Source organism: Rattus norvegicus, chromosome 3 (genome assembly GCF_036323735.1).
Source record: "Rattus norvegicus strain BN/NHsdMcwi chromosome 3, GRCr8, whole genome shotgun sequence".
Classification (NCBI taxonomy): Eukaryota; Metazoa; Chordata; class Mammalia; order Rodentia; family Muridae; genus Rattus; species Rattus norvegicus.
Window position 1 is genome coordinate 116187899 of NC_086021.1, and position 27266 is coordinate 116215164.

At 38.5% G+C, this 27266-nt stretch overlaps 1 protein-coding gene across 15 annotated transcripts in view; it reads right to left on the minus strand.

The window, feature by feature from the left end:
* The window catches only part of Mettl15 (methyltransferase 15, mitochondrial 12S rRNA N4-cytidine), a 177532-nt gene that overhangs the window by 146419 nt on the left and 3847 nt on the right, over window positions 1-27266 (minus strand). For all 15 annotated transcript variants that reach the window (XR_010064579.1, XM_006234687.5, XM_008762086.3 and 12 more), the window contains one exon: window positions 25882-26168. Coding sequence is in view for 14 of the 15 variants with exons in the window: in XM_006234687.5 (XP_006234749.1) it covers window positions 25882-26151 (270 nt within the window). In the remaining variant the exon portion in view is untranslated. The remainder of the gene's footprint in view (window positions 1-25881; window positions 26169-27266) is intronic.

Sequence of the window (27266 nt, forward strand, 5' to 3'; positions counted from 1 at the left end):
TCTGAGTGCACAGGCTTCAGGATAGAGCCTCCAACTCAAAGCAATACCAGGAAGGCAGCACGGGCTCAATCCTACTACTTCGCTTTACCTCAAACAGCACCTCTTCTGCTGCTATTGCAGAGCGGTCTCACTGAACACACACAAGTCTGTTCCCCAACATGCACAAGGGCCCAGAGGAATAGAAAGTGTTTCAAGGAAGATTTCACACCATTTATAAAATGTTCTGTAAAACTTACAAATAATATGTTGTCATTCTAAAGACCTTTAAGGAGGACACAGTTCCAAAGCTTTCATTTTCCACATTAAAAATTGAAGTATGCACAAATGAAGTAATGGTTTTAAAGATAATATCAAAAGTAGCAGTGTACAGATAAAGACCCAGTCAGATGACCATTTCCATTATACTTCATGCCTCTTCATAAAATTTATATTAATAATATACCTAAGTCCTCAAAATAATAAAAAAGTCATTCACAGATGAAGCAGAGATGTCTGGTTTCTTTGAAACTCAATTATGTCACATGATTGTTCTGCTGAAGCACAACTGGAGGAAGGACATTTTTCTGGGAAAACAGGAGAAAGGACGTTTTGCTCAAGCAGATGTGGGTGAAAGGACGTTTTGCTCAAGCAGATCTGCGAAAGGTTGTTATGGATGACACTCGAAAGGATGTTGTGCTGAAGCAGATATGTGAGAGTTGGCTTTGCTGAAGCAGATCAAGTGAAAGGATATTTTGCTGAAGCAGACACATGAGAGAATGCAAGATGTTTAGGAAGACTATAAGTATGACCATGCAGACAGTGAAGGAGGTGCTGCATTGCTCTGCCGTGCTCCTCCTTGCTCTGTCTTGCTCGTCTTCATTGACAATGCTCTTGGATTGGTTTGCCTTACATCGTGTTGCTGATCTTCACTCCTCATGACTTCTGTTGTGCCTTCTTAGAGAGTAATTCACCGAAGAACTTCTTGTCACATTCCGACAGCTACTGGCCACTTCCTTGGACTCATGCCACTTGGTGGAGCCCAACAGATTCTTCTGGACCAAACATTCATGGATGATTAGTGAGTAGTGATAGCCAAGAGGACTGCAGCTGCAGATTTGCGTTGGTGTTTTTTTAAGAGGACTGAACTGCTGACAACAAAGATTAGAATAGCCCCAATAAACTATTTCTAAACAGGGCCACAACCTCTATTTCCTATTAACCTTTCTTTTCTACTATCTCGGTGGGTGGTGGTCTAGAAGAGAAGTTGAAGTTTAAGAACCCTTATTAAAGTAGGTATTCAGAAAATCTAAGCCAACAAACAAGTATCATTTTCAAATATTGCATTTTCTGATGCTCCTAATTTGACATAATTATCATCTCTAATTTGAATAATATGCCTTTTGTAAAACTTACTTTTTCAATTAGTATTCTTAGTATAGTAAACTGCATAGAGACTACAAGGCTGAGTTTAAGAGTCAACATGAAATAATCCTCAATCATTTGATAACCTAATTTCCACTGTTGCTGTAATAAATGCCATGATCAAAATGCAACTTGGTGGGAATGGAGGGTAAAGGGTTTATTTTATCTTATATTTTAAGTCAAAGCCAAGGCAGAAACAGATCCAGAGACCATGGAAGAACACTGCTGACTGCCACGTCACTATGTTCAGCTTGCACAGCAGGAGCCGCCTGCTCAGGAAAGGCCTTGTCAACAGCAGGCAAGGAGCTGGCCAACCCACATCAACCACTGATCAAGAAAATGCCATCTCACTGTGTGGACCTTCCATTAAATCAGATATTGGTTGGTTATGCCTACAAATTCCATCCCACAATGGCACTTAGATATCTTGCAGACAGAGTATCACTATAGATCAAAGGGTTTATGGGTGATTTGTTGTTTATACTTCTTTTTTGGTTGTTTGAGTTGATTTGATTGTGTGGTATCCTGCTATACCAAAGATGCTGGAACACAGAGAAGAAGGCTCTATGTAGGCATCAGAATTACTTCTCAATATTCAGTGGGTTGTATAAGTCCCCTGTCAGTGACAGGGCCTGTCATCATTTCTGGGAGAAAAATCTGGCCAATAGTCTAGGTTGTTTGTCTAGTGCTTTCTACAGGGCTGGATTTGTAGACAGATATTGCTTAAATCTGGTTTCATCATGAAATGTCTCATCTTTTTTTCCATCTATTTTGATTGTAGTTCTGCTGGATATAGTAGCCTGGGCTGATATCTATGGTCTCTCTCTCATAGAATTCCAGATTTTCGGCAGCCGCTCTCTGCTCCCAGACCCGGTGAGAGAGAGACCCAACCGCCTGGTCAGGTGGGCACTCCTGAGGCTGCAGAGCAGAAGAGACCACCAACACTGCTCACCCCTGCCCACATCCCTGGCCCAAGAGGAAACTGTATAAGGCCTCTGGGCTCCCGTGGGGGAGGGCCCAGGAGCAGCAGGACACCTGCCAGAGACACCACCGGACCCTGAAGGAAACAGACCGGATAAACAGTTCTCTGCACCCAAATCCCGTGGGAGGGAGAGCTAAACCTTCAGAGAGGCAGACAAGCCTGGGAAACCAGAAGAGACTGCTCCCTGCACACACATCTCGGACACCAGAGGAAAAAGCCAAAGACCATCTGGAACCCTGGTGCACTGAAGCTCCCGGAAGGGGCGGCACAGGTCTTCCTGGTTGCTGCCGCTGCAGAGAGCCCCTGGGCAGCACCCCACGAGCGAACCTGAGCCTCGGGGCCACAGGTAAGACCAAATTCTCTGCTGCAAGAAAGCTGCCTGGTGAACTCAAGACACAGGCCCACAGGAACAGCTGAAGACCTGTAGAGAGGAAAAACTACACGCCCGAAAGCAGAACACTCTGTCCCCATAACTGACTGAAAGAGAGGAAAACAGGTCTACAGCACTCCTGACACACAGGCTTATAGGACAGTCTAGCCACTGTCAGAAATAGCAGAACAAAGTAACACTAGAAATAATCTGATGGCGAGAGGCAAGCGCAGGAACCCAAGCAACAGGAACCAAGACTACATGCCATCATTGGAGCCCAATTCTCCCACCAAAACAAACATGGAATATCCAAACACACCAGAAAGGCAAGATCTAGTTTCAAAATCATATTTGATCATGATGCTGGAGGACTTCAAGAAAGACATGAACACACTTAGGGAAGCACAGGAAAACATTAATAAACAAGTAAAAGCCTACAGAGAGGAATCGCAAAAATCCCTGAAAGAATTCCAGGAAAACACAATCAAACAGTTGAAGGAATTAAAAATGGAAATAGAAGCAATCAAGAAAGAACACATGGAAACAACCCTGGATATAGAAAACCAAAAGAAGAGACAAGGAGCTGTAGATACAAGCTTCACCAACAGAATACAAGAGATGGAAGAGAGAATCTCAGGAGCAGAAGATTCCATAGAAATCATTGACTCAACTGTCAAAGATAATGTAAAGCGGAAAAAGCTACGGGTCCAAAACATACAGGAAATCCAGGACTCAATGAGAAGATCAAACCTAAGGATAATAGGTATAGAAGAGAGTGAAGACTACCAGCTCAAAGGACCAGTAAATATCTTCAACAAAATCATAGAAGAAAACTTCCCTAACCTAAAAAAAGAGATACCCATAGACATACAAGAAGCCTACAGAACTCCAAACAGATTGGACCAGAAAAGAAACACCTCCCGTCACATAATTGTCAAAACACCAAACGCACAAAATAAAGAAAGAATATTAAAAGCAGTAAGGGAAAAAGGTCAAGTAACATATAAAGGGAGACCTATCAGAATCACACCAGACTTCTCGCCAGAAACTATGAAGGCCAGAAGATCCTGGACTGATGTTATACAGACCCTAAGAGAACACAAATGCCAGCCCAGGTTACTGTATCCAGCAAAACTCTCAATTAACATTGATGGAGAAACCAAGATATTCCATGACAAAACCAAATTTACACAATATCTTTCTACAAATCCAGCACTACAAAGGATAATAAATGGTAAAGCCCAACATAAGGAGGCAAGCTCTACCCTAGAAGAAGCAAGAAACTAATCATCTTGGCAACAAAACAAAGAGAATGAAAGCACACAAACATAACCTCACATCCAAATATGAATATAACGGGAAGCAATAATCACTATTCCTTAATATCTCTCAATATCAATGGCCTCAACTCCCCAATAAAAAGACATAGATTAACAAACTGGATACGCAATGAGGACCCTGCATTCTGCTGCCTACAGGAAACACACCTCAGAGACAAAGACAGACACTACCTCAGAGTGAAAGGCTGGAAAACAACTTTCCAAGCAAATGGTCAGAAGAAGCAAGCTGGAGTAGCCATTCTAATATCAAATAAAATCAATTTCCAACTAAAAGTCATCAAAAAAGATAAGGAAGGACACTTCATATTCATCAAAGGAAAAATCCACCAAGATGAACTCTCAATCCTAAATATCTATGCCCCAAATAAAAGGACAGCTACATACGTAAAAGAAACCTTACTAAAGCTCAAAACACACATTGCACCTCACACAATAATAGTGGGAGATTTCAACACCCCACTCTCATCAATGGACAGATCATGGAAACAGAAATTAAACAGTGATGTCGACAGACTAAGAGAAGTCATGAGCCAAATGGACTTAACGGATATTTATAGAACATTCTATCCTAAAGCAAAAGGATATACCTTCTTCTCAGCTCCTCATGGTACTTTCTCCAAAATTGACCATATAATTGGTCAAAAAACGGGCCTCAACAGGTACAGAAAGATAGAAATAATCCCATGCGTGCTATCGGACCACCACGGCCTAAAACTGGTCTTCAATAACAATAAGGGAAGAATGCCCACATATACGTGGAAATTGAACAATGCTCTACTCAATGATAACCTGGTCAAGGAAGAAATAAAGAAAGAAATTAAAAACTTTTTAGAATTTAATGAAAATGAAGATACAACATACTCAAACTTATGGGACACATTGAAAGCTGTGCTAAGAGGAAAACTCATAGCGCTGAGTGCCTGCAGAAAGAAACAGGAAAGAGCATATGTCAGCAGCTTGACAGCACACCTAAAAGCTCTACAACAAAAAGAAGCAAATACACCCAGGAGGAGGAGAAGGCAGGAAATAATCAAACTCAGAGCTGAAATCAACCAAGTAGAAACAAAAAGGACCATAGAAAGAATCAACAGAACCAAAAGTTGGTTCTTTGAGAAAATCAACAAGATAGATAAACCCTTAGCCAGACTAACGAGAGGACACAGAGAGTGTGTCCAAATTAACAAAATCAGAAATGAAAAGGGAGACATAACTACAGATTCGGAGGAAATTCAAAAAATCATCAGATCTTACTATAAAAACCTATATTCAACAAAATTTGAAAATCTTCAGGAAATGGACAATTTCCTAGACAGATACCAGGTATCGAGGTTAAATCAGGAACAGATAAACCAGTTAAACAACCCCATAACTCCTAAGGAAATAGAAGCAGTCATTAAAGGTCTCCCAACCAAAAAGAGCCCAGGTCCAGACGGGTTTAGTGCAGAATTCTATCAAACCTTCATAGAAGACCTCATACCAATATTGTCCAAACTATTCCACAAAATTGAAACAGATGGAGCCCTACCGAATTCCTTCTACGAAGCCACAATTACTCTTGTACCTAAACCACACAAAGACACAACAAAGAAAGAGAACTTCAGACCAATTTCCCTTATGAATATCGACGCAAAAATACTCAATAAAATTCTGGCAAACCGAATTCAAGAGCACATCAAAACAATCATCCACCATGATCAAGTAGGCTTCATCCCAGGCATGCAGGGATGGTTTAATATACGGAAAACCATCAACGTGATCCATCATATAAACAAACTGAAAGAACAGAACCACATGATCATTTCATTAGATGCTGAGAAAGCATTTGACAAAATTCAACACCCCTTCATGATAAAAGTCCTGGAAAGAATAGGAATTCAAGGCCCATACCTAAACATAGTAAAAGCCATATACAGCAAACCAGTTGCTAACATTAAACTAAATGGAGAGAAACTTGAAGCAATCCCACTAAAATCAGGTACTAGACAAGGCTGCCCACTCTCTCCCTACTTATTCAATATAGTTCTTGAAGTTCTAGCCAGAGCAATCAGACAACAAAAGGAGATCAAAGGGATACAGATCGGACAAGAAGAGGTCAAAATATCACTATTTGCAGATGACATGATAGTATATTTAAGTGATCCCAAAAGTTCCACCAGAGAACTACTAAAGCTGATAAACAACTTCAGCAAAGTGGCTGGGTATAAAATTAACTCAAATAAATCAGTTGCCTTCCTCTATACAAAAGAGAAACAAGCCGAGAAAGAAATTAGGGAAACGACACCCTTCATAATAGACCCAAATAATATAAAGTACCTCGGTGTGACTTTAACCAAGCAAGTAAAAGATCTGTACAATAAGAACTTCAAGACACTGAAGAAAGAAATTGAAGAAGACCTCAGAAGATGGAAAGATCTCCCATGCTCATGGATTGGCAGGATTAATATAGTAAAAATGGCCATTTTACCAAAAGCAATCTACAGATTCAATGCAATCCCCATCAAAATACCAATCCAATTCTTCAAAGAGTTAGACAGAACAATTTGCAAATTCATCTGGAATAACAAAAAACCCAGGATAGCTAAAGCTATCCTCAACAATAAAAGGACTTCAGGGGGAATCACTATCCCTGAACTCAAGCAGTATTACAGAGCAATAGTGATAAAAACTGCATGGTATTGGTACAGAGACAGACAGATAGACCAATGGAATAGAATTGAAGACCCAGAAATGAACCCACTCACCTATGGTCACTTGATTTTTGACAAAGGAGCCAAAACCATCCAATGGAAAAAAGATAGCATTTTCAGCAAATGGTGCTGGTTCAACTGGAGGGCAACATGTAGAAGAATGCAGATCGATCCATGCTTATCACCCTGTACAAAGCTTAAGTCCAAGTGGATCAAGGACCTCCACATCAAACCAGACACACTCAAACTAATAGAAGAAAAACTAGGGAAGCATCTGGAACGCATGGGCACTGGAAAAAATTTCCTGAACAAAACACCAATGGCTTATGCTCTAAGATCAAGAATCGACAAATGGGATCTCATAAAACTGCAAAGCTTCTGTAAGGCAAAGGACACTGTGGTTAGGACAAAACGGCAACCAACAGATTGGGAAAAGATCTTTACCAATCCTACAACAGATAGAGGCCTTATATCCAAAATATACAAAGAACTCAAGAAGTTAGACCGCAGGGAAACAAATAACCCTATTAAAAAATGGGGTTCAGAGCTAAACAAAGAATTCACAGCTGAGGAATGCCGAATGGCTGAGAAACACCTAAAGAAATGTTCAACATCTTTAGTCATAAGGGAAATGCAAATCAAAACAACCCTGAGATTTCACCTCACACCAGTGCGATTGGCTAAGATCAAAAACTCAGGTGACAGCAGATGCTGGCGAGGATGTGGAGAAAGAGGAACACTCCTCCATTGTTGGTGGGATTGCAGACTGGTAAAACCATTCTGGAAATCAGTCTGGAGGTTCCTCAGAAAATTGGACATTGAACTGCCTGAGGATCCAGCTATACCTCTCTTGGGCATATACCCAAAAGATGCCTCAACATATAAAAGAGACACGTGCTCCACTATGTTCATCGCAGCCTTATTTATAATAGCCAGAAGCTGGAAAGAACCCAGATGCCCTTCAACAGAGGAATGGATACAGAAAATGTGGTACATCTACACAATGGAATATTACTCAGCTATCAAAAACAATGACTTTATCAAATTCGTAGGCAAATGGTTGGAACTGGAAAATATCATCCTGAGTGCGCTAACCCAATCATAGAAAGACATACATGGTATGCACTCATTGATAAGTGGCTATTAGCCCAAATGCTTGAATTACCCTAGATCCCTAGAACAAACGAAACTCAAGACGGATGATCAAAATGTGAATGCTTCACTCCTTCTTTAAATGAGGAAAAAGAATACCCTTGGCAGGGAAGGGAGAGGCAAAGATTAAAACAGAGACTGAAGGAACACCCATTCAGAGCCTGCCCCACATGTGGCCCATACATATACAGCCACCCAATTAGACAAGATGGATGAAGCAAAGAAGTGCAGACCGACAGGAGCCGGATGTAGATCGCTCCTGAGAGACACAGCCAGAATACAGCAAATATAGAGGCGAATGCCAGCAGCAAACCACTGAACTGAGAATAGGTCCCCTATTGAAGGAATCAGAGAAAGAACTGGAAGAGCTTGAAGGGGCTCGAGACCCCAAAAGTACAACAATGCCAAGCAACCAGAGCTTCCAGGGACTAAGCCACTACCTAAAGACTATACATGGACTGACCCTGGACTCTGTCCCCATAGGTAGCAATGAATATCCTAGTAAGAGCACCAGTGGAAGGGGAAGCCCTGGGTCCTGCTAAGACTGAACCCCCAGTGAACTAGTCTATGGGGGGAGGGCGGCAATGGGGGGAGGGTTGGGAGGGGAACACCCATAAGGAAGGGGAGGGGGGAGGGGGATGTTTGCCCGGAAACCGGGAAAGGGAATAACACTCGAAATGTATATAAGAAATACTCAAGTTAATAAAAAAATAAAATAAAATAAAAATAAAAAAAAAAGAATTCCAGATTTTCTGGATGTATTGTGTCAGTTTTTTAGATTTAACATTTTCTTTAAGTGAGGTTTCCATTTTTTCTATATTGTCTCTTTCCTATTTTATATTCTATTAGTAAGGCATGCTTCTGAGGCTCCTGTAAAAGTTCCTATATTTTTCATTTCCAGTTTCCCTCAGCTTGGGTTTTCTCCATTAATTCTTTTTTCTACTTTCATTTCCATCCACTGTTTGTGTTTTCATAGATTTCTTTTATTTATTTCCTCTTTAAGGGCCTTTATCATATTCATAAAGGCTATACTTTAGGGTATGTTTCTTGTGCATCATCTATATTACAATACTCAGGGTCTGTTGTGTTAGGGTTACCAGTCTCTGGTAGAGATGTATCATCTTAGCTGCTACTGATTGTGTTTTTATGCTGGCATCTAAGCATGTGGCTTTAAGAAGATTGTAATTCTTCCTAGATGCTGGTATGTGATCTTGTCTTTGTTGGATAGGTATTTTTTTATTTTTTTTTCCTCTGTGGCTCTTAGGAGACTGTGGTATGTGTGCACATGGCTTGTAGGAACTTCTTCTGGGATTTTTACAGCCTTGGGCACAGGTGGTTCAGATAAAATGTATTTCTAGGTATTGGAAGCAGAGACACAGCGATGGAGAGGACATGGGCTAGGAGTGGAGAGGACATGGGCTAGGAGTGGAAAGGCTGGAAGAATCGCAAAAGGAAGGAAAGCGGCGTGTTCAACCAGGACATGCTTAGTCTCCTGGCGATGGGGACAGACAGTGAGCAAAGGCTACAACAGATGTCCTACCACACAGCTGAGGCTAAAATGGAAGATTAGACTTGGAGAAATGGAGGGAGAGAGAGACCTGCACTTAGCCTATGGGCTTTGCTAGCCAGAATGTCCTTTGGGTTCCCAGAGTATGCTTGTTGGAGTTGGGGGCTGAGATAAATCATTGAACAAGGTGAAAAATATTTAAAGAGGAAAATATTTGATTCACTAGAGAAGGGGGTAGACAATAGGGAAGGGAAGCTACCACAGATGATCTGCTGCCAAGTTGCTAACCAGACTGGGAGATTGATTTTGGAGGAGCTGAGGGGGAAGTGAAGGTTTGCAATAAGCTAACCTCTGTCCCTAGTCAGAATAGAGATCATCTTAACGACATTAACTCCAGTGGGAAGACCCACTCACTATAGGTGGCATCATTCCATACAGAGGCCCTGGACTCAATGAAAAGAAAATCATGAGTTAATTCATTACTTTCTGCTCCTGAATTCATATAAGGTGACTGGCTACTTCAAGTTCTTGCCACCTTGATCTCTCTGCAATGATATCTATAATCTGGAAATGTGAGACAAATCAAACTTTTATCCCCTGTGTTGTTCTTTCCGGGTATTTAGCATAGCACTGGGGATGGGGGGGGGAGTAAGACAAGCACCATTTTTATCTATTAAGAAGTAATAATCCCTAGAACTAATTTAAATACATCTCACATACTATATAAATTACTGTTTTCAAAATGGCATAGTCTTTATTCTGTCTGTCTATCTGTCTGTCTGGATTTTTAGACTAGGCCTAGGTCTCACTAACAGGTTGGTGTCAAATGCCTAGCCTCAAGTAAGCATCACAAGCTTCCTGAGTACTAATTGGCATGTTTTCTTAAATACAAAAAAAACTATATGAATTCACAAACAACTGTTCACTCTGGCAACTTCTCCATCAACTTCAGATACAGATGGTTAAACTACATGCAGACTCTTTTCATAGCAATATTCTACAAAGAAAAGTTTTTTCTTCAAATATAAAATATTTTAGATAATGGTTGTTTCCTAAATATTTCAATCTTAGATGGGTGAAGCTTTTCTTACAAGTTCCCACAAAGAACTATCTTATGAGGGCTTGGCCCCACTACCTGAAGGACCTCTGATTAATTTTGTAAATCTTAAAAGTCTTGCACCACCTTTACCAAACCTGCATCCAACCTTCTAACATGTGAATGCTACCAGAACACATCAGAATAGTAATTAAGAATAGCACACATTCATCTATAGAGAAAATAGGTTCATTATATTTCTACTCAATGGATTTTTAAATCTAATCTTTGCAACACCATTAATATATAAATATAAAAGCAAGGTTTCCTGCCTTAGTTAAGACTGAAATGTAAGAAAAGTCACATATAGCATCCACTAGTAATGTAAGAAAAGTCACATATAGCGTTCACTAGTAATATAAGAAAAGTCATATATAGCATCCACTAGTGATGTAAGAAAAGTCACATATAGCATTCACTAGTAATGTAAGAAAAGTCACATATAGCGTTCACTAGTAAAGAAAATTCACATATAGCATTCACTAGTAATGTAAGTCACATATAGCATCCACCAGTAATATAAGAAAAGTCACATATAGCATCCACCAGTAATATAAGAAAAGTCACATATAGCATCCACCAGTAATATAAGAAAAGTCACATATAGCATCCACCAGTAATATAAGAAAAGTCACATATAGCATCCACCAGTAATATAAGAAAAGTCACATATAGCATCCACTAGAAGTTGGCGTGCAAGGAGATCTCTCCTTCTTCCCTCTCAGGTATGACCTATAATTCACTCGGTAGGTGAAAAAAATATAATTAAGAAATCCCATTCATAATGTAAGTCTTCCTAGTCACTTAATTCCGACAAAACCCAGGACAGGTCCTGAAAGGCGGTGAGCTAATAGGATGAGCATTAGCCCAAGGCAATGTAGGGAAAATTCATAAAAAGAAATACACCAAAATTCAAATAATGGACCAGAGATAGGACCTATGTAAGAAGGCAGCAGACTGAATGAACTCCCTGAGTAATTCCAGTAGTCTGTGCTTATGTAAATAAATCTGTCATAGTTAGCAGTAATGATAGTAACAATTAGATGGACCTACGTAGTAATAATTAATATATATATATATATATATATAAGATAACAGCAAGGTAAAAACTTACAAATAAATTAAGATCACTTTACAGAAACAGTTTTAGATAAATGATATTATGCAGAAAGTGGTTGTTTTGGTGTTTAGAATGAAATTTTAACTGCACAGGAAAAGGGGGATTTATTATAAAATTTATGTAAACACAGTAATTAGCAAGGGCAGTATAAATACATCTTCCCTTTTCGCTGAGGAATTCACAAGACCATGGTGGCACACAGCAAGCATACTACCTTGGGTCTCTCTTTCTTTTCTTCGAAAGCCAGTAATGCTAGCATTCATTCCAGCTCATTCTAACTACTTCCAGAAGCAGCAACTCCAAACACTATTGATATCTGAATTGGGGAATTAAGTGTTCAACACCTGTAGAGGAGAGTCCCCCCCCAACCCCCGCTGGAGTCATAGCACGACTCCAAATCATGCCTTTCAGTGAAAGGTCCTCAGAAGAAACTTTACTTTTAGCAAAAGCTACTGCTAATGGATGTTCTTAAAATAAAAACATAAAACATGTCTTATATTTACTAACTTCTATAAATTTCCAGTCTACATTTAAGTTATAAATTCTCTACAAAGTGGGTCAAGAATCTAAATAACTTGGCAAGCATTTGCCCAGCATGCATAAGGCCCTCTGTTAATCATCATCACCACAAAAGCCAGGCAAGATAGCACACACCTGTGGTGTCAGCACTTCAGAAATGAAGGCAGGAAGCTCTCCAGTTCAAAGTTCTCTAGCTATACAATGAGTTCAGTGTCAATCTAAGTAAATCAACCAATCAGCCAATCCCAGTGAAGGTGTTGATTCAGTTTTTCCTCATAAAAGTTATCAAGTATTTTGTTTATTTACTTTAGACCTTGTAAAAGCTAAATATGTGTTTTACCAGTTGTTCAGTATGATTCTATTTTATCACTGATCAACATTTTCCTCCTAAAAAATAAAGTATTGGTTTTATATGAATAGTTCAAGATATTAAATTGTTCATATTATTTATTTAAAGAATGGGAATAGAAGACCAAGTTTTAATTGCTTCATTATTAGTTCAACAAGCTACAGTAAAATCGATCACAGAACTATGATATACAGGTACAAGAAAAATCAAAGAGGGTAACAAGTTCATGAAGTAGCTTCCCCTCTAAGTATTAATAATCTGTTCCTTCAAAACATCCTTTTAAAGGCCCTGGCGACATCAACCTTTTTATCTTAATTTCTCAATGTTACAGTACAACGATATTGGTTTTTATATATCTTTCTGCGAGCAATTTCTCATCCTTATCTGTCATTACAAATAAAAGATGTTTTTATGACAGATCAATTTAAAGTGAAGCTTTGAGAGACCCAGCGAGCTGACCAGTAAAGCCTCTGTAAGGGCTGTGAAAGGGCATCAAATAATTGCACAACCGTAGTCTCACATGCTCAGAAGGCTGGTAAAGTCTTCTCAATAGTTATTAGATCTTAAATGAATGGGAACATGACACAGGCCCTGGAGATATTATAGGCGGATGATTAGAATTTAAGGACTAATATTCATAATTGGATAAAAAAGGTATAGTGTGTCACCACATCAAACAGAAGTATTGAAATTCATCTGGTACCACTTACTACTATATAGTTCAAATGGAACAAAAGCGTAGAAGACACTTGCTCTCCTTTCTACAATTCACATACTTTTTATTGTTACTTCTGCAATTAGTGCTAATGAAAACAGACAATAATGTATGAATGTGCTTTGCAATAGTAACATCTTATATGACACTATACTATTATTAATAATAGTCTTCACAGCATATATTAGCCTCTAGTGGGAAATATTCCATTTTTATAAATATGTCCAATATCCACAGTTTGTACTGTGGATATAAAAGTGTATAAAATCATTTTGCATGGAAATTTAATCATAGATATATAAAATATATTTAATCATAGATATATAAAATATAAAAACCACAGAGCAAACAAACAGAACACACATAAAATTAATGCTTAAATTAGCATAACATAAATGACTTCAAATATTGAAGACTAAGGCAAACAGTTTTCTGAATGGGAGATAAATAAGTAGCTCCAAAAATTAATGTGAATACTTTCTGAAACAACATTCAGCAAGCAAAACAAAATCTTTTAATGCATGGCACTTGTTTCATGTAAAGGAGAAAGTCACTAACACTCAATCACAAAAGAAAAAAAGACAAAGAGGGTCCAGGGAACAATACAAGATGAGTCACTGTAAGACTCTGTAACTTTGTTCATTATAAAATAACAGTTTACGTATGCTACTTAAAGCCCAGTGGTTTTGTTATGAGAAGGGAGTAGAAGAAAGTAAAGTAGAATGTTATGAAAACCAAAAGGTCAAGGTACACTTCCTACCACTCTTCACGAAAACAATATGGAACTCAGAAGAACAGTGAGGAGAGGTCCACTGGCCCTCGCCTCGTGCAGGAGCTATGATTAGACTATTGATCAGCATCTAGTGCTGACCTACATAGACAGTAAGCAGTCTCCAGGATGACTCATATGAACGTCTGTGAACAGTTCAACCTCACTTGTTTCTTTCTTCTTTTCTATGGGCTTTCCATATAAAAACAGACTTCTATTTTCTTATAAAATTACTACTGAAACAGAATGTTCCTTAAATAATTAAAATTCAGAACATATATTTGACTTAAATAGACGGATATGACTTTTCTCACTATTTATCTTTCATTCTGTTTGGACCAGTGATTTTTAAACAAATTTTATTTTTAGAGCAATTTTGTATCCATAGCAAAATTAACAGGAAAGGATACATTCTCTCTTCCCATAATGTATAGCTACGCTCAACAGCAGCCACAGATTAGTAAATTCAGTACAGCTGATGAACTCATCTGACGCCTCTTTATCACATAGAAACCAGTTTACATTAGGATTACCTAATGTTTTCTAATTGGTTCCTCTACGGAGTAACATGAACTTGAGCTTCTTCTCTTCATCCATCACAGTTACTTTTAGCACTGAATATATTAAATTGTCTAGACTTAACAGAGTATACTCAGTACCTTACTGATGGATCTCTTTGTTCCTCACAATTTTTGTCAATTATGGATAAAGCTGCTACAAACGTCTTGTGCACATTTCTATGTAGCCATGCCTTTATTCTTTGAACAAAATACCAGTAAGAGTGGCTGACCACTGACTTGTACAGCAAGAGTAGGATTGGATTGTAAGAAACTGCCCAACTCTTTTCCACTATGACAATCTTTGTGCCTTTCCAAACATTGGACCTGACACTCCACATCCTGATAGAAGTTAGTACCTCAAGATGCTCAGTCACAGTAGTCTCACTCTGGTTTCACTCTGCTTTCACCTGATAGCATGTGGCCTGAGAAATCTGTCCACAGTTTCACTTGTCATCTGTGGTTACTTGATGAGATGCACAATGAGCTCTTAGGCTGTTCCCTTGCAAAGTTTTAAGGGTGTCATGTGTGTTTTAGAGAGCAGTCTTTTAGTATAGGTAGGTTTTGCACTTTCCCCTACTTTATGGCTTTGCTTTTCCTTTTTTCCAGTGTCTTTCATGGAGAAGAAATTATAATTTTAATCAGGCCCAAATGATCAATTCCTTTTGTCATTGCCCATGCCTTTGGTATTGTATCTAAAGAGTAATTGCTAAGTCCAAAGGATCATAATTCATTGACATTTAAGAATTAAATCATATGTTTTATTTTACATTAACTGGTAACAAAATTATTGTAATCATCATACTGTGATTGTGTAAACTCTAAGCTGTAATTTCAAGTTCTGTTTTGGTTGACAACTTGACTAAGTCTGTATTCACTAAAATACAAAAACAGAGCATACCAGTGAGGTACTTTTTGCTAAGTTTGAAGTAGGAAGATCCACTTCTAATCATACTTTGAGTTGGGAAGACACACTTTTAATCTAGAAACCTATCTAAAGACATAGAAGAGGGAAGTTTTGCTCTTTGCCTGCTTGTCCTGGCATCTTGCTAGGAAGCCCACGCCTTCACTGACATTAGAGTTTACGTCATTGGGATCCCAAAGTCTACTGAAGACCAACTGAGACATCCACCCTCATGGACTGAGCACTACTGGATTCATAGCCAGTCATTGTTAAATCAGCTGACCTGTAAATCATTCTAATAAATTCTCTTTGTTTACATAGAGAGATTCATTCCGCAAGTCTGTTACTGCAGAGAACCCTAAAACATTTTCCTTCTATCAAAATTCTTTATCCTGATACTGTATGATCAACACCAACTTTTCATACACAGACCAGTGACATTTACAGACATGCCCACTGGTATAACAGTGGCAAGACACTTAGGTAGGGATAATCAAACACTCTATAAATTGCTTGTGAAACCTGCTCTGGAGAGGGTTTCTCATATCTGGCACTGTAAAAATGTCCAAAATCCATGGCTAGGGAACTCATAAGCAATAGAGGAAAACCTATTGACACTGCTTTTTTTTTAAAATATTTATAGCTCCAGCCTTGTTAAAGAGACTTCTTATTGCTCTGGGTATTCATGAATTCAAATTACTGCTCATTGTCTTCAGTCACATATGGAACATCTGTAGCAACAGCTCTACCCTAAGACAGGTACATCACAGAAGAATGAGCTGAAATGGGGAGGCATGGTGTGAAATGCTGTCCTGGGAACAGGACATGGCTGCTATACGCAGGAGCTCAGAGCAGGAGTGATTATTTACAAAGCTTAAGTCAGATCAAAATTCCATCTTGCACTGGGGAAGGGCTCCCAAGTCCCCAGTCCCTAGCTGAGGAGTTGTTGGCAGTAGAACCTGTTGGGAATGGGAGAGCCACAAAGCCTACTGAATGAACCCATGCCCATATGACCATCAGCAGCACTAAATGGACTCCTGGAGCAAATAAACATTTATAAAAGAATTTTCAAATCTTATTAGAAGTTTTCATGATTCGCTTTGTACTTATTACTTGTGTGACTTTGTGGTATTGTATTTTTTTTTTTATTATCTGTTACTTGGGATGTTAATACCGTTTTCAGAGAAAGTGGGACAAAGATAACAACAAGGTCTGGGAAAGAATAACAAGAATGCTGGGTATGATCAAAATGCATTCTACACACACACACACACACACACACACACATATATATATATATATAATTAAAAAATAGACAGAACGTATAAAGTAAATAAACACTAGCACCATTGGCATGGCCTAGTAGTTCACTTAATTATAAACATATACATACATTTATAGAGAAACAGATAGACACGTAGATAGGTATAAATGAATAAAATCTGAAGATTACCAAAAACTTATTCTGTATTAGGTTTTTACATTTCTTATTATCAAAATAAACGTTTAATAAATAGATACATATTAATATAAATTACTATTAGTAGATACATTCATTAAATGAATATAATTTTACCAACTACAGAAAATGAAAACTTAGCACTGGGCACTATACTACTGAACACATACTCACAGGAGGAATTTCTATATTGCTTGTTTTGGGGGAAAATGTAAAACTAAGGAATAACAATACTACTGATAAGCTATAATTTTATAATGAAGAATATATTAAAGTATTTACCAAAGGACCAAATATAAAATGCAATGTTTTCTTTCTTGGGTGTTTTGGTTACTGTTGATTCCCTAGAAGACTTTAAAAAATGAAAAAATGTTTATTTCATCCCTGTAAATACAGCTTTAGGAAGGGGAGGGGGGAGGGGGATGTTTGCCCGGAAACCGGGAAAGGGAATAACACTTGAAATGTATATTAGAAATACTCAAGTTAATAAAAATAAATAAATAAATAAAAAAATAAAATGCAATGTTTTCTTTCTTGGGTGTTTTGGTTACTGTTGATTCCCTAGAAGACTTTAAAAAATGAAAAAAATGTTTATTTCATCCCTGTAAATACAGCTTCTCTGAAAACGGTATTAGCATCCCAAGTAACAGATTAAAAAAAAAAAAACATACAATACCACAAAGTTACACAAGTAATAAACACAAAGCTAATCATGAAAACTTCTAATGAGATTTGAAATTTTATTAAGATATTCTCTAGAAGCACTCAGAATAAATATGTAAAATAACATAAAACCCACAAAAGAAAATTAATATAACAAATTACTTTATTAGTATTTTCTAAACTAATGAAAACCTATCTACTTCCAGAAACTGCAAAACAACATGGAGACAAAAGGATAATTTGCCTTAGAAGTCTTCAATTTAAGCACACTGCTCTCCTCACGTTGAGCAGACCATTGTTAACTACATTAGAGAGTAGCAGGCTCATGACTGTCTGCTGAGGGCTGGCAGGCACAGCCCAGCTGCTCTGCTATAGAGCTGCACCTGCTGACCAAGGTGAACATGGTTTTGAACGCTTTTAGAATGTAGTATCAAAATAAGCAAAGCAAGTTCTTCACAAATTTATTGAACAAATGAAGAAAGGTATTATTGTGTAACATGAACCCCAATGATTGCAATGTCCTCAGATCCTGTGTAAACAAGAAAGCCAATTAAGTTAAATCAGCATCATAAATTACCATTGCAACTATACGTAAACGTTCATTGCTATCCTACAATATGAGTCATGCATCCTAGAAATGCAAAGAAATGAAAGACATTGTCCTTGAGTTGAATGAGCTTTTAATATTGTGGCAGTCTATAAATATTATATAACATAAAGCATTTCTTCACTTTGAAATAGGAAAGGTTCTAAGAGGAGGCTAATGCCCATAATCTCAGGAGGATATGTCAGAAGGAATATCTCAATACCAACTTAAACTACAGTTGGAGGCCAGCCTAGGCTACATGTAGCAATACCATATTTGAGGGATGGGGGGAAGTGAGGGAGAGAGGGATGGAGAGAAGGAGAGAAGGAAGACGGACAGGATGGGAGATAGTCACTAGATTTTCCAAGATACTTGGCAAAGGTTAAACTAACAATCCTATATTTTGAAATATGATCGAGATATTCCCCAGAGGACACAGGGAAAGCAAGTGGATAGTCAGACTAAGAAAGCACTACTGTGCGGAAGAACTGGATTGCAGGTGGTACAAACCCTGAGAAGTGCAGGCAACTGTACACGCCACGGCACCAGGCTGTCAGCTTGACGTGGGGAGCAGGAATAGCGCAGATTATCTACAACCTCAAAATTCAGAGTTGTTCTTAGAAGGTCACATTAACCTCTACTCCTAGACCCAGGACGGAAACATTTACCTGCACAGCATTAGCAATATCACACTAAGAAAACAACTCAATAGCCACGTAATGTGCTATATGATATTTTTAAGACAAAAACACTCTTCAAAGGTAGATGCAATGAGGAAAAACAATGCCCTAGAGAAGCTACGTTAAAAAGGGGTGAAGGGGATTACTGATTCCTGATAGTTGTTCTATCTAAAATGTAGCTTTTTAAAGAAAACAGAAGTGCAGCCACTGGCCAGACTGCACCACTTTCCTTGTCATCTAAGAATGAGTAACTGTTAAAAACCCAGGGTCGAACAAAACAAGCTCCTTCCTGCTGTCATAAGCCTTCAGTACTCAAAGAAGGGAAACGATCTTGGCATTTTTCTCTTTGATGTTTATTTTCATTTAAAGTAGAAGATTCTCAAGTAAAAGATTGCTAGTGATTTTAAGCATACTACAAGAACAGAAATGCAATTTTAGTAAACAATTATGGGACTAGGGAATTCTAGGGGTTCATCTGAATGGCAGTGTTTGCCTGACATTCAGTCAGAACAGAACAGTCTACTGTTCAGTACTGTGGTCATGAATGCATACATACATGTACATTATCAATGAAATGAAAAATTGAACAGCACCATAACTTTATCAAATCCAGTAATTATAAAATTTGCTATCAAATGTTGTCCTAAGTGGATACTTGAAATTGTGAAATATTTAAAAATTAACCTTGTATTCTTAGCAGGTCATCATATGCTGTTCTTGTCAGTTCCGGTGGCCTTGTTTCTGCTTCCTGTCCAGATTTCCCCTAGTTATTTGACCAGACAAGTCGCCACACAAAGGCTGCTGAACATTCTATAAAGCCAGAGAAGCTATCTTAACACGAAGGAACACTATTCTTCTTGCTTCGTCACATTTGTCCTCTGGTTTGCCTTTATCCATCCATGTAAAACATCATTAATGAAACAAATATGTAGCAATCCTTGGGCTAAGCACCAGATAGGTGACAGCAAGCAAGACCCAAGAATCCCAGCCCTCCCAGAGCTCAGTGTACCAGGAAAGTGTTAGGATTTACATACAAAGCATAGTAAGCTTGGTGTTGAAGACATCATCTCAGGCTGATTCAGCTACTGAGATGGAACTGGACCGTGAGGTCGCCCACTACATCTATTAAGTCGATCGACTGACGATTATATAGCTTAGCAGTACAAGAAAGTGGAACTTACATCTAGAAACATTAATGCAGACGTGCATTTGAAAGGTCTGTCTTCTCTCCACCCTGACCATTCCCTTATAACTCACGACTCTGACAGAGCCGTAAGGTTCCAAACCAAATCAACACTCCTAGGATTATAAACTATAAACAACTAATAATAACCTCTAGATTGTTATCATCTCATAAAGTAGGGAAGACAGTACTATTTTCAGATTTGAAATATTGAAAAATTAATCAATATAGCCCAGACTAATACATCTTTGAAATGAGGAAAATATTCTGAGGTAACTAATATATTCTTATCAAACATAGTGGGGACAGTGCTTCTCTATAGAGTGCCAGGTCTTCGGATTGACTCTCAGAATCAAATAGATGAATAATTAAAATAGACAAAGCGGGGTTGGGGATTTAGCTCAGTGGTAGAGCGCTTGCCTAGGAAGCGCAAGGCCCTGGGTTCGGTCCCCAGCTCCGAAAAAAAAAAAAAAAAAAGAACAAAATAGACAAAGCAAAACCTAGACAGAACTGCAGAACTGGGACTCATTTGGCTATTCTGAACGACCTAAGCAACGAAAGACAAGCAGTTCTTTCCTTAGAATTCAAACAAATTGATACATCCATTGTATGTGCAGAACTAGCTAGAATTCTGAGCAAATTTCCAAAGCCATTCGCTTCTTCAGGTCAGTACCTTCTAAACATTAGATAAACAAATAAGTGTGCCATTCCTTCAGACTTCACTTAAAACAAAATGCTTTCATTAGTTCCTGTTCCGATCAAAAGTTCCATCTCTAAATTTGCCATTGAAGGAGGTGTAGGAAATGATAATTAAGTAGGTGCAAGGTACAAGCGCATGCATGACTCACAGTTTGCAAAGTAAAATGATCTGGGGAGAAGGTACAGGAAGGAGAGGAGCAAATAATGGATTCTGGATGAAATGAAGACCTTTCCTGTCCAAGGCCTGTCACCAATTCTTTATTACTTGAGGATTAAGGGAATAGTGAACAAAGCTGCCTGCCAGACAGCTCAAAAGGTAAAAATAACATTATCTCTGTGTGTGCCTCACTTGGAATTTTTCAGAAATAACATCCATAAAATTAAACTTTCTATTAAAAGTTCCTGGAATATCAGACTGAAATCAGGAGAATGGAAATGTCAAAATCAACCAGGATTACCGTTTCACAAGAAGCTGAACAGAATGAAACAACAGCATGGCTCAGGTTGTAGACTCACCTACGTTTTCCCCCTTTGGTTTCAGAACAGAGCAAACATAGTACAGATTTACTAGGGGAGTCAGTAGGGCTTCTTTTTGTTTCTCTTTCTACTCTATGAATAAGCACAAAATAAATGTTATGTTCTCCCAAGAGAGTTCAGCAAATTGACAAAATGTGCTTTCATTGTTGAGGTCCAGAAATCAAATCAGAAGTCACTCACAGGCAGTACTACCTTATACTCTCCCTCATGTGTAAGTTGCATAAAAGACAACGTGTATTTCAATATTTTTAAGTATATTTAGAAACATGTCCCAGCCCTTTGACTAGGATGATGCATAAATTGTACATTAATATGGGTTTTGTTATCTTTCCATTAACAATCTCTACAGGAAATAAAGAAAATTTCATTCAATGAAGTTTTATTCAACAGAAAGTTCCAGCCTCTGTGAACGTGCTTAAATCTACATGCATATAGAGTTCTTTCTGAGTTATAGCATTCACCTAAAGGTTAGCACACATTGACTCTTCCGAACATGCCAGATAAACTAAGTTAATCTGGGTTGAGGTAAAAAATGCTTTAATGATAAAACAAATACATGATGAGCAGCATTCAATCCCTCTAGATTACCTGATCCAGCTTGTAGAAATCTCTAGGAAAAAAACTACATAATGTAAGAATTCTGTATGCATATGGATGTATTGTCCAAACTAGATAGAAGTCTAGAATCCTTGCTCTTAACTAATAATCAATATGTCTCCCATATACTCCATATACTGGAAGCAGCAACATGTGATTTTTTTTTTAGTTACTATTATTACTGGCTTGGCCTCAAACTCACAGAGATCCACCTGGCTTTATCTCTCACATGCTGGGATTAACAGAGTAAGTCACCATGCACAACAGTAGGAATTACTTGTAAAATAAAAGAACTAACTCAAAAACCATATTCATATATAAATATATATGTGTATATATATATAATATCTGAAGTCAAAACATAAAAAAATTATCAGTATTATAAAATGACATTTGAAGAAATTTTAGCATTATAGTTTTTTATCTTTAATAAATATAAAAACTTGTCAGGTTATAGTTTTCCCTTTTTTTAATATTGTATTGTCTAACATTTGTGTGATCTCTTATAGATTCAAAATATTTTGTACAAAATTATATTTATTCTTACCAACAAAACTAATAGTAAGAAAGGATAATGGTTAATTTCATGTATCAATATAATCAAGTCAAAATGTCCAGAATGTAATCAAATATTAGAAGTTTCTATGAAGGAGATTTTAGAAAAATAGGAATATTTAACTTGGCAGGCTCCAAGTAGAACAAATTAGATTCTGTAATATGGGAAGAGAAAGTTAATAAAAGAAAGAACACTCTCCACTAAAATAAGAAACTACAAACTTGTTTTGCACTCAAGCAGTTACTTCCCGGGATCTCTAGCCTATCAGACACCTCTGTAGATAAAGGATTCTATACTTGACATATGCCAACCCTTTAATATCTCTTTGTCTTTCTTCTACCCTCTCTCATTTGTTCCTGGTCTCCCTTCCTCTCCCCTTCAAACTCACCCTTTTCCCCTCCCTCCCCTACTGTTCTAGTTAGGGTTTTACTGCTGGGAACAGACAATATGACCAAGGCAACTCTTACAAGGACACTTAATTGGGACTGGCTATAATCACCAAGGCATGGGCATGGCAGCATCCAGGCAGGTGTGGTGCAGGCAGAGCTGAGAGAGAGTTCTACATCTTCAGCTGAAGGCTGCTAGAGGAAGCCTGATTTCCAGGCAGCTAAAATGAGGGTCTTAAGCCTACAACCAGAGTAACACACCTACACCAAGACGACCACACCTACTGCAACAGGGCCACAATTTCTAATAGTGCCACTCTCTGGGCCAAGCACACACAAGCCATCATATTCCACTCCCTGACCCCATAGGCTTGTTTAAGCATATGAGTCTATGGGGACAATACCTAAACATAGAATAAAACAAAATACATTTAGTCCAACTTCCAAAGTCCCCATATTCTATAGGAGCCTCAACAGTGTTAAAAGTCCAAAGTTAAATGTCTCCTCTGAGATTCATCCAATCACTTAACTGTAATCCCCAAAGCAAGACAGGAAACCATCTGGGCAAGTTCCAAACTGCATCTCTACGACTGATGTCACAGCGGTCTTCAGACCTCAGCTCCTTTTTCGTCTTTGTTGACTGCAACAAACTTGTTTCGCCTGGGTTGGTTTCACTCCCTGTTAGCAGCTTTCCTTAGCAGATAGCCCACTGGCTCTGGCATCTCGAACATCTTGGGGGTCTCCAAGGCAACTTCAATATTACAACTTCTTGTTTAAATGTCTAAGATCCACACATGATCCCCTGGGTTCCTCCAAGGGGCTGGTGTCACTACTCCACCTCTGCCCTCTGTAGCACTCTAAGCTCAGGTTGATCCACTCCACTGCCACTGCTGTATCATCCCATGGTACTGGCATCTCCAATACTCTGGGGTTTTCTGCTGCAACTGTGCCTCACCAATAGCCTCTCATAGGCTCTCTTCATGGTGCCAAGACATAACTCCTTTGCATGACCCCTTGTGTTCTGGGCCATCAACTGCAACTGAGGCTGCAATTGACCAATGGCCTTCCATAGCCTTTCACAATGTAAAGTCACAGCTCCTCTCCATGGCCCCTTCATGCCTTCAAAACCAGCACGACCTGGGTGACTCCTACACATTAGCAAGTATAGCTCCAGCATGTGGTCCAACCTTGGCTCTCTCTGGAACACAGCTTCTTTGTCCTCTCAGAAAAAAGCATCCCAGAAGATTTCACCTCAGTGATGCTGGTCTCCTCTCAATATCCACTAATTTCTTAGCTGCAGCTAACCAGCATCAATTGTCCCAGTGGTCCCTTCTATTCAGGACTCCAAAGCCAGAGCCGTGTGGCCAAAGCTACCAAGTTCTCCTGATTGCAGGAGCTGAAACACACCCCTCCTTGTTCTAGTACATTTTCACTAGGTTTCTGTTTCCCAACTCCTTCACTGCCTAAGCTTGACTGTCCTGGAACTTGCTCTGTAGGCTGACTTTGAACTCAGAGATCTGCATGACTAGCTCCTAAACACTGGGATTAAAGGTGTGGTCCACCATGCCTGGATTTAAGTTTTCCTTCACCTAGAACTCGTTCTGTTCTACACTGGCCTTGAACTCCTAGGTTGGTTTCCTCCCTGTTAGCAGCTTTCCTTAGCAGATGGCCCACTGGCTCTGCATCTCGAGATCTGCGTGTCTTTGCCTCCAGCGATTAAAGGCTTTTATTACCATCCCCGGTTCTAAATTTAGCTGGGTTGGATCTTGCCCCAAGGTCACTACTGCCTTAATTCACTTAATATCCATGAACACAGGATTCAGCTCCACTTCATATCCTGGCCCCTTTAATACTGAAACCACATATTTTGTGTTTTTCCTTTCTAAGCTTGCCATGCTTGTTTAAAATGCTCTTCATGAGACTTAACCAAAGAGCCAAGTTTCCAATGGGCTTTTTGGAGACTTCCTTTGTCAATTCAATTAATATAAATCTCTTTACTTTAGCCTCAGGTATACTCTTCAGACAAGCAGTCACATTCTTCACCAAAATACCACAAAAAGTCTCTACACCACATACTGAAATTCTTCTCCTCTGAAACCTCTTGGGCCAGGTCTGCACAGTTTAAATCACGCTCAGCAACAAAGTCTTCCGCATCCCTACCAGGATGGCCCATTAAACCCCACGTAGAGCATTCCGTCACTTTCCAAACCCAAAGTCCCCAAATCCACATTCTTCCAAACAAAAGCATGGTCAGGCCTATCACAATACCCCATTCCCTAGTACCAATTTCTGTCTTAGTTAGGGTTTTACTGTTGTGAACAACCACCATGACCAAGGCAACTCTTAAAAGTACAACATTTATTTGGTGTTGGCTTACAGGTTCAGAGGTTCAGTCCATAATCATGAAGGCATGAAAATCATGAAGCATGGCAGCCATTTCACTTTCCATAACTTCAGCCATAGAGTTTTTCCAGATGTAAATGATTCATAGATTTTAAATTGCTTTTTAATGAACTCAGGTAAATAATTTCTCAGATTTCTCTAAACTGCCAATCATGAGAGCAGTCTATCTATATGAGTATGTACATAAAAGAATTGAAATTGTACATCCACACAAAATCTGGAGTTCATAAAACTTACATCAATGATAACCACAACATAGTTAATAACAAAAGCACAGCCAAAGACCAATGACTGGCTAAACAAAACATAGTATACCATGGAAAAACCTGTAGTCAAAAAAGAACAAGGTATGGCTATGGTTGTAGCTCAGTGAGAGAGCACTGCTGAATATGTGTAACACTCTGGATTTGATGCCAAAACCATATGTATGCTTGCTTACATCCATGCATGCATACATACATACATACATACATACATACATACATACATACATAGGGATAAAACTAAAAAACACATGCTACAACATGGGTAATCATTAAAACACATTAAGTCACTGAATGTAAGGACAAGCTAAAGAACATCATATACCCTTAAAAGGTGAACTTTATGATAGGTGAATTGCCACTCAATAGAAAGTTAAAACAATTTTAGAAAATCAACTCACCTGTCCCTTTTGTGGTGTCAAGCACTGAACAACTTCATCCACCATTACTGGGATATGTAATTTAGCCATGGCTTCAGAATCCGTCTCTTCAGATCTATATACCTTCTGAGTATCACACAGAGCTATCCCTTCCGAGGCTTTATATTCAGTATGCATTGCTGCTGTAGTGTGGATTGTGTGGGGACAGACATCCAAATTAAATGCACCAGAATCCACAAAGTATGAAAACAGTCTATTATACGTTCTGCAAAAATATGGATATCGAAGCATTCTGTAGGTCAAGAAATCTAGAAGAGAATTAAAATATGATGACTTTTGGTTTCTAATTATTTTAAAATTTAAGACTAATCATCTAAGCAAGTGAATCTGACTGGGTTTCTTCCATGAAACAAGAAACCTAAGTGAACACGCAAACATAATTAAGTGTAATTTATCAATGTGCATGATGACTACAACTACAATTTCAGAACAGAGGAAGCTAAAGCAGGAGGAATGTCTGAGGAGGCCAACCTGAACTTCAAAAATTAATTAACTAATTAATTAAATAAATACAATTTTGTGGTCCCTTTATGAATTCTAAAACCATCAATTTTCAGCCCTCATCAATATGAAAATTAGGAACTCATTTTCTGCAATTGTTTTAAACTTAATTAGTTCTAAAGAGTAGGTGAGAAACTTTAAAATATTAATTTAAGATTAACCTGAGTCTATGGGCCTCGTACCCAAGTTCATGCAGTCTTGTCTAAAAGGTCAGCTAGAGCTCTCCAGGGAATACAAACACGTTCCGTGAGCTTCGGCTCATTCCTTATCCCATGTGTTTTAGTTAGTGTTCTCCCAGTGCTAGATTAATATGTTTAACTTAGATCTGAGAAGACTGACCCTGAAAAAGAGTCAGCATGGGCACTCAGACAAGAAACTATGATCACTTTGTGAAAATCTTGCAGATTTCCAAAGCAGTCGCTGAAAAGACTACCACAGCACACCCCCGATCCCTGAAGTACACACCAAATTAAATTACAACTTAGCAAACGCTAAGCCAGGCAAGTTTGGATATTTATTTCTTTTCTTCCCCACTTGGGAGTCCTAAAGATCCGATCCAGTTTATCCATACAACATACCCAATCAAACACTAAGATACAGTTTCACCCCTTGTTTAACTGAGACAAGTCTTGCTGTGGAACCCAGGATAATCTCAAATTTGATATCTGCTTCAACCTCCCAAACACTACAATTAATTAATTGGTTTTAAGTCCACTAAGTTCACTCTCTACCTCTAAGCTACAACCCAGATCCTCACTTGTGAATGTATGCTCTCTGTGGCCTAAACCCAAGCAAGCAGGGAAGACAGCCTTTGAATTTCTCAAACTTTCTCATTCTCTTCTACA